We start from the raw sequence: 15217 nt of genomic DNA, 5'->3' as shown, positions 1-15217 counted from the left end.
TGATCTCAGAAGCTAAGCAGAGTCAGCCCTGGTTAGTACTTGGATGGGAGACCACCAAGGAATGCCAGGGTCACTATGCAGAGGAAGGCACTGGCAAACCACCTCTGTTAGTCTCTTGCCTTGAAAACCCACCAGGGTCACCATCAGTTGGCTGAGACTTGACAGCACTTTACACATTCCGTTAAAAATACTGGAATCAAACTTTAAAATTACAAGGGGTTGTTTCTGGTGTTTCCAACTGACTTGCCTGTTGAACAGGAAGCACTCATTAACTGTATCTCAAGAAAAATAAAGGCAAAACTGCAACACACATCAACCACCACCACCTGCTATGTTACCAATTGTTTCTTTATCAAGCTAATACAATCAAATTTCAATACCTTTATTGGCATACCATCAAGCAGTCAATCAAATAAAACCAACCCTCTAAACATCATTTAACCTCCGCCTCTTAATAATTTCATCAAAAAATTTAGCCACAGATAACAATTTGATCTTACTATCATCAGCTTGATCTACATGATTTGAGAGAAAGGGATCTAAAAGGACCGCACAAATTTCACAATAAAATGGACAATACAAGAACATATGGTCAATACTTTCTATCTCCCCCAGGGCACATATACACACCCTGGCAGAGTATGGAATTTTCTTATATCTCCCATACAGAATAGCAGAAGGGAGAACATTAAAACGGGCTAACATAAATGCCCTCCGGAGATGAGGGACAGTAAGACAGGACAAGTACTCTGGTATGGAACTCTGGTTTCTCTTCAGATCGTATAAATCTTTCGCTAATACAACCAACACATACCCAACTCCAAGGCCCCCTGCTTTTCCCACTAAATCTTCGGGCCAAACTAGACACTACAGTTTTTAGCGAGTTGGGTCTCAGCTCCCCCAACCCAACTCATTTAGCCCGTAGCCACACAGCAGCAGCAGCGAAAGTCATTTTAAAAATCGGAGGGAGCCCTTTTTGCCTTAGAAGCTGAAATGACCCCAGCAGGGAGTTATTTCCATAACTGGAGCGGCACATATTCAGAATACTGAAACTGGAGGGGGGGAGAGGACACCCTTCCCACCATGACACACTTCTAAGTGGAAAAGAGCTCCTACTGATCTTTAAAAGGACATTCCCTGCAGCATGCCTTGGGTCGGGGGAACCCAGAGGCAACTAGCCAAAAAAAAGTAACTTCTGATTTAGCCCTTAGGCATCCCAATCCTGAGGAGGCCAAATAATTTCTGCATAGAACATGTGGTGCAATGTCTATATTATAACCGTAGGACAGAACTTGAATGCCACATTGTGGTAGAAAGGGGAACATCCTCTCCAGACCTTAGAATAAATAAAATTTAATATTTAGATTTTGTGGTTGCTACCACTGTGCTAGAATAAGGAGCAGGGCCTTGGGTTACTGCAGCAGTAGAGCATCCTGGGTTATCTGCACTACTATTAGCCACAAAACCATACTGGGCTCTTAAAATGATCCTACCCACTTTCTACCATTCACAACACACTGTGAGACTGAGCTGCAAATACATTATCACCCCAGCTTTTGAGGAAACCCTCCAGAAGATAATCAAAATACCAATTTTCATATGAAGAAGAGAACGTATTATTGCTCCTTGGATTTTTAAGAGGGCAGTGATAGTACAGAGGGTGTATGGGTATATATTTGCTATAATGTTCTGTTTTTCAGTGTAAGACAAAAACACTATTTAGAGAAGACCTGAGACAAATTTCTTTAAAGCTCATCCTTGCAGCATGTCGTGAATGGTTGAAAGTGGATAGGAGATCAACGTGAACCAACAAAACAGAATTCAAGCTTCTAGTCCTTTTAATGCGATTTTCAATATCCAGCTGTTTCTACCTAAAATATATGCACTCTCACTCCCTGGCTTTTACCATTTTCCTAGTTTTTACAATAATGATATTAATTTTAAGCCCTCTCACTCTTAATCCCTCTTTAAAAAGTTAACTGGGTATTCACTGAAAAGCTACTTCCCACTCTGTAGTATCAGAGACCTAAGATTCTTACAGCACAATCTTGGACAGTTACACCTTATTAAGACCACTGACTTCAACTTATAAGGGTGCAACTCTGCTTATGACTGGAATGTCAGATTCTCTGTTCTACTGCTAACAGTGGTAAATCTCCCACAGAAGGAGAAGGTACAATTCTGATAGGTATTTCGTTCTAAATCAAGATGCAGCAATAAGGCAAGGTAACCAGATTTTCAGTGCTTTGTATCTTATTAAAAATAAAAAAAGAAACCTTACCAGTAGCACAAGTGACTCTGTAGAGCAAACAGGTATTCGTTGAAACTTTCTATGGGTTTTTCTTGCAAAACGTAATCAATACGACGGCCTCCATTGAGCAGGCCAACTTTTATGGACAAATCTTCATCTTTTGATAGATCTGGACTTTCAATGATCTTTTCTGATACTATGGAAAAAGAAAGAGGATGAAAGTACATGAAAATTCTATTTGCTAAAAGTAAAGCAATGGTCAGATCACTAAGGGAAAACCTGTGGGACATTTCAGACACTCAAGGGACCTTTTGCCATGCTATTTTCATGGCCCTTCATAAGACTTGGCAGACTGCTCCTGACACCAAGGGGACCTTCAAAAGCAATTTGTTTAAAAAAAGGCAAGATCAAAATTCTCATCGGACATACTCAATGCAATTCCTTTGCTCTGGCTAGGAACCGTACATTATTTCTACCTGACTCTTCTCTCCTCTATTTTAACATCCCTCTTCCTCAAAGGGGGGGTGACATAGTAGTAAGAAAGATTTGTCAGAAGCAGGTAGGAAGCCCAGCCCACACACAGTGGCCTTTCACTTCAGTGGACATACCCCATCATTAGTAATCAGCCCATAAATGTGAATAGGGCTAGAAAATAATGAACTTTACTTGACCAAGAGAGTTTGAAATGCTTACAGTGTGAGCTAAGTTGCACAGAGTTCTCCTCTTTAGGCATAAATGCTTAAAATAAGAAAACATTTTTAAAAGACAATGAGACCTGGAGAACTTATCCAGAGGCTTCAAGCTTTCAGAGCCAGAAATGACAGGTGGGAATCTAACAGAGAGTTGAGAATTACCATTTTCACCTTCAAAAGCTGCCTGCGACACTGATCGTTATTGAAAAGGTTAAGCACCCAATGTGCCAACTAACCTTCCCCTGCTTCCTTTTCTTCTTGCTCTTTAATCTGATTAGCCACCTTCTCCAGCTCTGCTTGGAGCTGAGGAGAGGATGTGTGAGCGCGTGCAAATTCATTCAGGGTTTGCCAAGCACTTTTCAAAGAGCTGATGAAACCTTGCTTCAGATCTGATCCCATGCGAGACAGAGAATCTTTCAGTTCTAAAACAAGAAAGATTTCCTAGAGATTAGGAGAAACTTCAAAAAGAATTATTAATTGTAAGAACTGAACATTATTCGAGAGGCACCAATTTTAGACAGAATTTATGAAAGCACCACAGTATATAATATTGCAACTAAGATACTCTGCCACCTGCACGAAAGTTAATTCGTTAGTCCTGTTTCCATTTCTAAAATCAACTGGAGGCTACAAAATCAGAAGAGTTTAACTAGGGGGTAGGCAACATTTTTTTGTCCCAAGTGCTCGAAAAAAAAACATGTCTACCTGTGAAGGTGCCAGCAAACAGAGGGAGGGGAAGAGATGTTGCATATATACAGGTTTGGGAGGGGGGATGCACACATTTAAAAATGTGATTACGTGGGATAAAAAAGCTATGGAACTCTCTCCCCAGGGATATTCGTCTGTCCCCTTCCTGTTGCCATCTTCCACCATCGGGTGAACACTTTTCTGTTACGTTTGGCATTCTCTGAGGGATCCCTCCTTCCTAACTAATGTTGTTAAGTTTTATATGTATTCTAACTCTGTCTTTTAAGTCTTTTTTAATGATGTATGTTTGGGAAGGGGGTGATTTTAATGATTTTACAATGTAATTTTATCATGTATGTTTTAAATTGTTAACCGCCTTGGCAGCCACTATAAGGACAGAAAGGTGGGATGCAAATAAATAAATAAAAATAATACTGGTCCTAAATGTCTGGATGCTTTAAAAAAAAACCATTTAAGCGGGTTCCTTGTGGGACACAAGGGCACAGTCTGGATAGTTTGGAACTCTGAGTGTACACTCAGAGCTACCACACTCAAATTCTAACTTTGAGCAATTGCTTGTCAGCGTCTTGATGGCTTCCAGCCTTCCCTTCTGGGCTACAAATGAACTAACTAGACAAAATAAAGAAAGACTTGAGAACGCATCTCTTGGTTGGTTGGCTGAAGACAGAACAACAGTTGTGTGGGAGCCCTGACTTAGATTAGGACAGCAGCACAAACCCTCTCCCCCATGGTGGTATCCTAACCTTCAAATCAGGTCTCTGAGCTGTTACTTGCTTTGTGGGAGGAAAATACAACCATCATATAGGGAAATTGTCCCCAACCTCAACTGGGGACCCCTACAACTAACCATTCTGAAATGCAGGAGAGCCATTCATGTTTTCCAGATATCACATCTAGCTTGACCCAAAGTCATGCTGTTGGATATTACCATCTGGTCTCTATACCCACCTATTTAGACATGTGGAGGCCTCAAAAACTCTCTCTCTCTCAAGTCTCAATAAGGGGGAGTCCTTAAAAACTATCAATGGAATGATATAAGTTGAATTATAAGGATTTTTAGTTTGGATAAAAATAAAATATCAAAGTAGAAACAACTCATCAGAATGGAAGGAGTTCAGAACTGTAACGCTCAAGTTTAAACGCTAAGAAACAGAAGAAAATCATGTTTCTAGAAATAACTTTTCCCCATTTCTTCATGAGCGTGTGTATATGAACATTATATTTCAAGCATTATATCTTTTTCGCTTCATATTCCTACTTTCAACTATTTTTCCTTTGCCAAATGGACAAGAAGTGTTTCGGCACCTTAGGATGCCAGATGGCAATTCTATCTTTGTGCACACTTGTAATGATTACTGAAATTAATTTATACTCTTTATAGCATTTATAGCATTGTTAAGTATATTTAGGTTCCAGCTGCTTAGATACGCACAACACATATTATACTTTTAGGTTCGGCAAGTCAGCTAGCATAATAGAAAATTCAGTTTCATGCTTCACGACATTTCTAGAAATCACATTATACACTCTTTCTATAACATGAGAACAAGTCATTACCTGAACAAAGACTCTTTAACCATAAGCTGTATTATATTCAAACCCTATTTGCTTGGACGAAAATAAAATATGCTTTGTGTATCATTAATGATTGCCTGCATGAACTAATCACCTCCAGAAGTTACCACAATTTTTTCAAAACTCACAACTCACAGTGCATTCCTAAGGAGAGGAACTCCAGTCTAAGCCCATTCATTTCAATGGGCTTAGACTGGAGTAACTCTCCTTAGGAATGCACCGTCAGTGTTTTGTTTCCATAAATCTTATTCATTCTGTTTAGAGAATCTCTTCAAGTAGAGTTTATCTTCCTTTTTGTTATTTTGTACAGATTGAAAATATGCATCTGAGCATGAGCTCGGTAAAACTTTGCCTGAACATATCAACAACTGAGGCATACACAAAATTATAATCATCTCTAGCAACAGAAAAAGACTGAAGTATTGTTTACCAAGGTGAAGTCTTTTTCTGCCTTTGTGATGTGGGATAAGAACTGGCTTTATGTCAGTATCAGGAATAATCATAGGTTCTAACCTGTAGGCAACTGGATCAAGCTGCAAATGAAAGGGAAAAAAATATTATAAATCTACATTTCAAATGCCTATGGTCTGCGTCCACACAACTATGAAACTAGTTACACACATGAAAGAGGGCGTTTTTCTTGCATCCCTCAAACAGCAGTCCTGTCCTTCCACCACATCACCCTGCTTTGGACCCTAAAGGTAGGGTTGCCAACCTCCAGGTACTAGCTGGAGATCTCCTGCTATTACAACTGATCTCCAGCCAATAGAGATCAGTTCACCTGGAGAAAATGGCCGCTTGGGCAATTGGACTCTATGGCACTGAAGTCCCTCCCCTCTGCAAGCCCTGCCCTCCTCAGGCTCTGCCCCCCAAAACCTCCCGCCGGTGGTGAAGAGGGATCTGGCAACCCTACCTGAAGGCCTTTCCTCAGGTCCTGTAAAGGCTGTGCATGGTTTAGGTCTGCAAGTAGGAACTGGGGCCAAACAGAACTATAAACAATATCTGTGTAACTGAACAGATTTTAAGAAGTAGGAAGAAAATTACCTCCAGTATGTAGGCCACTCCCTGGCAAGAAGTGAGTAGCAAATACAGAACATGCCAACATGTTATCCAACACAACAACATTACAAGAAACCTATTCCCAAAACAAATATTTAATCTAAGTAGCACAAAGAGGTGACTGTAATCCAGTACACAGTTCCAGCAAGTCCCAGTGACTCGGATGGAATTTCAATTCGCTTAACTGCATGAAGGATTCATCATGGGTCACTGCATGCAATTTGTTTTTAAAAGCAACCATCCTAACAGTAGTCTGCATTCCTAAATACCTATACGCTCTCTGAAGCAGAACCTGAAAAGGTACCAGAGAACAGTTTCAGTCTAGCTTTTTTCCCCCATAGCTTTTAAAATGATGCAATTAGGAACTAAATGGGCAGTCAGTCTGCAGTCCCTTCCCCTAAGGTGACCAAAATCCCGTACTCCTCACTAACCGGATGATAAATGTTGAAAAAACCCTTGCAGGTAGGAAGCCTGTAATTTTCATCGATTTTCTCCACTCCTCTTACAGTCAGAAATATACCAATTGGAGAACCCAGGGCAAAGAAAATTTCTGGCTCGAAGTCCAGTGTGCTATAAACCACAGATACCTAGGAGGCAGAGAACAAAGAAAAAAATAAAATAGCAGCTCTCACACGTCAGCTTGTTCACTTAGTCTGTGCCTCTGGCCCACGGAGCGAGAACAACAGGAGTTACCTCCCCAAACAGAACAAGTGAAACAAAAAAAATTTTTTTGTTAACAACAGTGTCACTTTGGTGCAGCTGGAATAGTTCACACTGCACCTGAACATGCATGTTCAAGCCACAGCTTCAGCAATGGCAACAGGAATCACACTATTCTTTACTCCAGTACCCCATCCCCTAACCAGCACATGATCACATGGCCATTATGGCTACACAGATAAGGCAAAACAGGCAGCTCCATAAACTGAGAGCTGGCATGGTGTAGTTGTCACAGTGTTTGACCAAGATCTGTGAGACTCACCACTCTGCCATGAAAGCCTGATGGGTGACCTTAGACCAGTCACACACACACACAGCGTAGCCTACTTCACAGGGTGTTGAGAAGATAAAGTGGAGAAGGGGTCCCCCAGTGGGGAGTAAAGTGGGATATAAATGAAGTACATAAATAAACTGAAGTGGATTGTTTAAATGAACACAACTTACCTGACCGGTGCCTACTTCAAAATACTCATAGTTAATGTGTGAAGATGAAACTGAAGCTCCAACTGGAAGTCTTCGTTTGGCTGGACCCTGGAGTTTACCAGTTTCTGAAGATACAGCTAAAGTAACCACCTTCTGTCCTGTCTGATCAACTTCTCCTTGGTTCTGTGACAAGGATGCCTTTTTTTCTAATGCTGCTTTTTCCTTTTCCTATTGAAGCAAAAAGATTTTAATCCCCGTAAGGAAAAAGCCTGTGCTGCTAACACCTGCTATATCCTTTCCGGTTAAGGAACTGCCTTTAGACAAGTCAGACGTTATGCTCCCTATACAGCACTCAGGGCTTTGGAGAGTTTTTGGCAAGAATACACCACACTCACATACCACAAGAATACTGAAAGCAAGACGTTATTAATGAATTTGGTGTCCATGAGTTTAATTTTTCATTTCCGATATGTTTTGCAACTTGATTTTGGTAGGATCCTATATTAAAATTGGCTAGGATCCTATATTAAAATTGGCTAATCTAGGGTTCATCATGCTCATCTCCTCAAAAGAAAATAGCAGGAAGAACAAAGGGCAAGGGAATGATACATTCTCTATCTGATTCTTTCTTGATTGGTACACATCTCAGGGTCATCCTAGAATTGCACTCATCTTGCATAATGGTAGGGGCACATGGTTATAAATCTTCCATCTAGGTGTAACAAATGGTGACGTCCTTTGTGTTTTAGTCATATTTAGCCTGTTTTGGTAAAAAAAAATTAAATGTTCCAAAGAAAATTTGTAAAATGTCGAACAAATATTAAGTTAAAGAGATATCTTGGAAGGATACTACAAAACCACAAGTTTGTTCTCTCATAGAAGATCACTTTTCTTCTCCTTTAATCTCCATCAAAACTGCTTGGCACTGTACACATTTAGATTTCTGGGAGATATAATATGCCAGCATACATTGTTCAGACTAGTTTCTTGTCTGCTTCAAGCAACACTTCCTTATTCCCTGCAAGCCAAGAAAGGCTTCTAATGGCAGCTGTGATCTATTTTAATAGCACCGCTTTCTCTCTCTCACTCTTTAACCGAACTCCTGGAGACAATCTTGATTAAAGTTGGAGTCTGACTCACTACAAGTGGTTTTATTACACTTGGCTGGGATACATATAAGACACTTGTGTTGGGAGCTGAAACCTCAATACAGAAGTGTGGTACCTTGGTAGAAAGATATGTTTATACCAAGATAGAGGAAAAACAAATTCTGCATTGCTGTGTCTAGTTTGTATTTCTTTGATTCGCTGTATGGCACTAAAATATTACTTCCAGAAAACAGAAGCTTATAGAAAAAACCCCACCTCACAAAGCAATTGCTTCCTACCTGTTTCGCTGCTCTGTCTTTTACAAAATTTGCAATTTTCTTTCGTGGCCCAAGAGGTATTCCCATTTCCTTCAGGTCATCAATTGTACACATTAGCTTTAAAACAAAGAGGAAGGACCCAGAATATAGTTTTAATAAAGTTGTGGTTTTTTAAAAAAAATACTTAATCCGTTTAAGGAACACAGATAAGTTACTTATAATATCATTAAAAAAATACATAATTCAACAGTGTTATGGAATCACAACTGTGATGAGGCCAGTTTCATTAAGTCTTGTTTCATTAAAAAGTATACAGTACATAGTTGCTAAGAGACTGATTAGATTACTAAGTAGAAGAATGAAGGGGAGACTTTTGGCCAAGAGATCAAAATAGGTTGGATCCTCTCATTTTCCCTTGCCAGCACCTGCACATTCCTACAGCACATGGTGCCTTCCACTGACACAAGATATTCCTGTGGCACCATTAACATTTATTGTGTGAGGCAAGGTCTATCCTGTTCTTTCATGTTTATTTTCTGGTTTCCTGCTATTTTTATCTCAGAAAATCAGAGTTGGAAGGGTCCACCAGAGTCATCTAGTCCAACCCCTTGCACAATGCAGGAAATTCACACCTCCCCCCACACTCCCATTGACCCCTACTCCATGCCCAAAAGATGCCCTCCCCCCCAAAAAAAACCCCTCCAGGATCCCTGGCCAATGTGGCCTTTAATTCAGGCTGCAAATCTTATTTGATTTTATTGTTAATATTAAAGTATTTTTTTAAAAAAAATATTGTAAGCTGCCTTGAGTTTGTGCTGAAAAACACAGTAGAAATTTTCTAAACATAAGAATTTGATAATCTCATTGCAGGATCCCACAGTTCTACATAGCCCACTCAAGGAAAAAAACATCTCAGGCCATGGGCTGAGAAGATCCTGTCAAAATTTAATTTCACATATAAAGTTTTTACTCTCAAAGCATTATTTCCATCTCTTGTACATAATCTCAGATGCCCAATATCAATTAGGATTCACTTTTAACTTGCTGTTTTACAGTATTAATTGTAATTAATTGCTATACCAGGGATTCCATGTCAATCTTCTCATTTTCAAATGTGCTGATATACTCAGACAAGCTCAGTGTTTCCAAGGTTTCTTGTAAGGTTGGAACATACTCCTCTACATCATGATCTGAATGTTCATCATTGGAAAGATTATGCAGTGAACTGATGGAATTAGAATCCACTGTCATCTTGAAAAGACAAAGAAATTAGAATTAGAATACAATAGACTTTCATGCACTGCTAGGAATTTATTTACACTCATCTTGGTATATTTAACAAGATCCAAATGTAAGTCACCCTGTCTTCAGGGTAGCTGAAAAGCCAAATGCAGCAGTGTGAAGGGATGAAATTAAACATGAAAGCAAGAGCCCCAGATCAATGGCAGAACACATGCTTTGCATATACAAGATTCCATGTTCAATCACTGACACTTCTAGATTAAAGGAATATCAGAATGTTTTAAGTAGATGGACCAATGGTCAGAATAAGATCGCTGCATAGATTTTAATCTGATAGACAATGCAAGAGGTTTGACTAGATTGTACATTTCTAGTAGCATGATTATTTTTGCTTTTAAGAAGTATTTAAACATTTGTTATAACTATAAAATTTCAAGGACAATTACTTCTTACTACAAATACCTGCTGGTCACATTCGGCAGTGTCCTTCGCAACACCATTGGAGGCAGCAGGAGTTACAGAATTAACTGTGGAAGTCCAATCTTTTTGGTTGGAAAGTATGTCAAATAAAATTAAGGCACCTGGGGAGACAAAACAAGATAAAAAAATAACATTACCTTACAGTTCTCTGGGGAAAACAAGCAGGGAACTGAAGTGGCAGTTTTGTTCTATCAGAAAGGTCTAATCCAAGTATAACACAATTTATACAAAATACAACATATTTTCCCACTTTGTATTAGTCCACATTTGAAAGGAAAAGTGAAGACCATCTCTAGATTTGCACACTTTGTAAATATTTATCTCTTTTTACAAAAAAGAAAATAGAATTTCAAAGATTATCTACAGTAGTAAGACAATGTAGACAATCATTGGTATGGATTTGTATGGAAATGTAAACAGATACATTTCAGTTTTGTCTGGTAAAGGGAAGATTAATAGATCGCATCCTAAATGAATATGTTGCTAAAGGAGCCCAGAGAGACAGATGCAATTGTTTAAAACAATGGTGTTAAATGCTGTGCAATGGAAAACTTAATTTCTAATGCAGGATTACATTTTTATTCCTCAAACCCAAATTTATCACATTAGATTACCTAAACTGTGACCAGCTACAGAGACTCCTCCTTTAAAGTCAGGATTTCTGCTCATGAAAAGCGCATACAGACGGTTCATTTCCAATCCTACTTTATCCACCATCGTTTGACAGTAGATCGGACTATTGTAGAACAGTATATCAAGTAGAGTCTCGTTGGTGAAGTGACGAAGACGTCCAATGGTTGGCAGAGTTATTTTTTTAATATTCCTGGAATTCAAATAAATGGTTAGCTGTTTTCGTAAGCAACGCGAAACTTTTCCGAAAATTGAAAGATCCAGTAAGTGAATAGGGATTATGAAGGATGTTTTCACAGTCCACATCACCAGTTAAGATTTGAGAATTTAGATAGCCATGCCTATGGCAATCTTTATCCTCCTTTATACCCACTCTGCCAATCAGTTCTTTGTTTAACCACAGTTTGACGCCAACCTTCTCCATAACTTGCTTTGGGAACACTACTTGACCAGTGACCTATGGTGGCAGATTCCTACAAATCAACCAATGGGACCCACACAGCCTCTTAAGATCTTGGGGAATCAGGCTCTTTTAACATAAAATTATCTCCTAAGGAATAATCGGGGTAGTGGGTATAAAGGCATCGGTTCACTGCCATGAGGTAAGGTTTGTGGTGAGCAAGAAAAACACGGAGATGACTGAGGCAGGAAGCTGCCTAAAAAGATTTATTTAAGTATAGGTTGTTTTTAAAGAACAGCTCAGCAGCACAGGTCTCCAGACAGTCACAGGAGAAGCCTGGCTAAGGTACATAAGCAAGTTATGGCTTCAAGTTGTGATTTGAATTCTCTTCAACACTTGCAGTTACAAACAGGCTTTCACCTCCTAGCCGCCAGGTTAGATCACTTTACACACACACACAGGATTCCACCCACACCAGCCTGCCCTTTCCCAAGAGGCAAACTAAAAGGTTCCAGGTCTGCTCATCACCAGAAATAGGTCACACAACCAGGTACTCTGTCCTCTGCCAAGGTCAATTTAGACAACATGCTACCGGGCAGAGCTACCCTTTAAACTGTTTGCTTTCTTGCTGAGATAGAACCAAACTGCTGCTGTGCTTCCCTCCAATATGCCACCGCCCCCCTTTGAAAGGTGACTGGATGCTGTATCGGCACTCCCATGGGCTCAGCTGGAAAAACAGCTGGTTAGCTGTTCTACTTTTCAGGAGCAGGGCAGCCTCCCATCCATCACATCTGCAAAACTGGATTAAAGATCATACAGCAATCTGCACTGCATGTTACATAGCCAGGTATGAAGTAGGCCCTCTGATGTAGCGGTCAGAGTGTCAGACTAGGATCATTTCACAGATAAAGAACTGTGGCCAGAATATACCTAGCAAGTCCAGCAGTGATACAAACCAGTAGTGATCCAAGAAGATGACAACTCTACATTTGCTGTACTGCAACAGTTCTCAAGGCTGTAACTGCATTCATTTTGAATACAATCAGCAAGAGGACTATAAAATTATCCATAATGTAAAGAAACATTTTCCCACCTCCTCCTATGCAATTAGAACTTGGGGTCAATGGGCAGTAGCTTCAGGAAAGATCAAGGAAACATTCCTCCATACAACACAGAATAAACTTATGAAATTCACTGTCATTGACTTAAATGGCTTTAAATGTACACTAGACAAATTCATAGACAAAAGGTCTACCTGTGGCTACTGGCCATGATGACTCTGTGGTTAATTAACCTGCTTTGAAGCTTACCAAAGTAATCTGGTTGACCACTGTTAGAACTAGATGAGCCCTTGTTCTGATTCAGCAGGGCTCTTAGGTTAAATACCTTGTTTTATTTTAATGAAACAAAAAATCATACGACTACTCAGGTTGTGATGAGCTTATTCATAGGGAGTAATGCACATTTGGGAAGTTCTTAATTTTAAAAATAAGCAGACATTCTCTCCTGGCATTACAGAACATTTACTATTTTGAAGACAATGATCAGTCATCGAGTAACAAATTAACTCTGCTAAATACACTGCTTTGCTCAAGAATGGTATTTTGGTATAGTCGTCCTATACAGTAGGCTTACCTGTCCACCCCTGTTGCATCCCCATGCAAAGCACTATGCCAATGAACTGGCAAGAACTCAACCCGGTTCACTTTATGGTCTTCTAGTGACTTCCTGAAATGTGTCTGCAACAGCTTTAGGGACACTGTCCGAAAATCATCAACTTTAAAAGGAAACCACAAACAACAGCATAAGTAAACTATCGGAACAGTTTCACATCCATAATCCATTGAGTGTGTTTTCCAGGACTACTTCTCATTGATCTAGCCAATACCTTAAATCATGACTTTAAATCGAGAACAAGAGAATTGAAAGCTACTTATCCAACTATACAGTCATATTTGAATTTTAAACTTCCACAGTGTTTTAGAGTCAGACCCATCCTCAACAGTGGAAGCCATATTATTAACTGAGTAAGGCCTTCAGGAGCAGTTCACTCAAGACCATCATTCTGTTTTTCTGTCTATTGAGGTAAGTCATGATTTCTAAGTACAAAGTCATTTCAATAACACAAATTCATCAATTATACAGTTCAATATTGACAGCTTTTATTGACAGCTTTTAAATTAAGTGAAAGGTTTTATTTCTGTTCCCCTCAGCAAATTCATCTATTCCTTTCCCCTCCAACCCATATGTGCTTTTATCCAAATTTTAAAAGGATCCTTTTTTGATGTGACTCATTTACATGTAGAATGGCCTCTCCTAGTAATTACACTGTATAGTTTGCCCCAAGGGCTTCCACATGCACGGGTGAACGCATATTATGCCATTGATAGTATTTCTCTCATTGAGTAATATAAAAGCATCCCCCCAAAAAATACAGATAGAGGTAGTAAGGATTAACATGAACAAACTAATAATAGATCATATAAAATAATATAAATCTATTAGTATTAAAAACTTACCACATTCAACAATGCTTCTAAATCGTAGGTCGCAAACAGGGCCAATGCCATGCACCATGAACACCAAGTGGTCAACTTGAGACACTTCCCCTGTAAGAATGAAAATAACAACAGGAGCATCCCATTAAGTTCACAAAAACAGCCATAATGGAAAGTTACACATCTTTATATATATAATACACAACAACAGAAGAAAGAAGTATGAGAACATGTGGATGCTTCTCCTGTCTGAGGCATTCAAGGAGGGTCCCCAGCAAAACACCAACTAAACAAAATCCCTGAAAAGAGGAGGGAGCTATTCCATTGACCCAAAAATACAGTTTTCTCAAAAACAACAACTTAAGAAATCTGGATCAGACACTGCTATGGTCATTAGGATGTGGGGAATATAAAAAGGCAAAGGTAGTCCCCTGTGCAAGCACCGGGTCATCACTGGCCCATGGGTGACATCACGTCACAACATCTACTAAAAAGACTGTTTACAGGGTGGTTTGCCATTGCCTTCCCCAGTCATCTACACTTTACCCCCAGCAAGCTGGGTACTTATTTTACCAACCTCAGAAGGATGGAAGGCTGAGTCAACCTTGAGCTGGTTACCTGAAACTGACTTCCGTCAGGATCAAACTCAGGTCATGAGCAGAGCTTTGACTGCAATACTGTAGCTTACCACTCTGTGCCACGGGGCTCCTATGGGGAATGTAAGCCCTACTCTACTTCCTAGCCCCAAGAAAGCAGGTAAGCAGAGGTAATCAGAAGAGAGGTCTGTGGTTCAAAATCTAGTCCACTCACCATCTGGAATTTCATCATGATCATCATCAATCCCACGTTTTACTACTCTTGGTCTCGTTTGACCATCTTGTGTGGTACCCCATTCATCTGGTATTGAAGAAGGCTGGAACTGAACAATAACCTGAAAAATATTTCAACATCTGAACACATGTACGCTCAGCCCTTTAAAAGCCTTTTAATTTGAAACCATGCAAGGATTATTAGAACTGGCCTAAAATGGGTGTTCGAGAGCCAATAACTAAATGACCTGACAAAGCCAGATTTGGCAATTGGCATAACCTGACTCAAGACACCCTTCAAAGGCTGAATTATTGACTGGTGACAGCAATATTTAGTTCTATAGTTCAGAACTTCAAGTTGCAT

The 15217-nt window shown here is 39.6% G+C and overlaps 2 protein-coding genes across 3 annotated transcripts in view; one reads left to right on the top strand and one right to left on the bottom strand.

Moving 5' to 3' along the window:
- The window catches only part of MCMBP (minichromosome maintenance complex binding protein), a 194567-nt gene that overhangs the window by 140192 nt on the left and 39158 nt on the right, over positions 1-15217 (top strand). The window lies entirely within an intron of this gene.
- The window catches only part of SEC23IP (SEC23 interacting protein), a 30924-nt gene that overhangs the window by 2742 nt on the left and 12965 nt on the right, over positions 1-15217 (bottom strand). Inside the window, exons 6-17 of one of the 2 annotated variants that reach the window (XM_056849487.1) lie at positions 14855-14975; positions 14066-14155; positions 13182-13323; positions 11131-11339; positions 10499-10617; positions 9875-10045; positions 8816-8911; positions 7450-7656; positions 6717-6872; positions 5657-5759; positions 3180-3365; positions 2282-2441 (exon numbers count right to left, since the gene is read on the bottom strand). In XM_056849487.1, coding sequence (XP_056705465.1) covers positions 2282-2441; positions 3180-3365; positions 5657-5759; positions 6717-6872; positions 7450-7656; positions 8816-8911; positions 9875-10045; positions 10499-10617; positions 11131-11339; positions 13182-13323; positions 14066-14155; positions 14855-14975 — 1760 coding nt within the window. The remainder of the gene's footprint in view (positions 1-2281; positions 2442-3179; positions 3366-5656; positions 5760-6716; positions 6873-7449; positions 7657-8815; positions 8912-9874; positions 10046-10498; positions 10618-11130; positions 11340-13181; positions 13324-14065; positions 14156-14854; positions 14976-15217) is intronic. The other variant, XM_056849488.1, reaches the window with a different exon arrangement.

This window comes from Euleptes europaea, chromosome 5 (assembly GCF_029931775.1).
Source record: "Euleptes europaea isolate rEulEur1 chromosome 5, rEulEur1.hap1, whole genome shotgun sequence".
Taxonomy (NCBI): domain Eukaryota; kingdom Metazoa; phylum Chordata; class Lepidosauria; order Squamata; family Sphaerodactylidae; genus Euleptes; species Euleptes europaea.
This window is presented reverse-complemented; position numbering and strand designations above follow the sequence as displayed.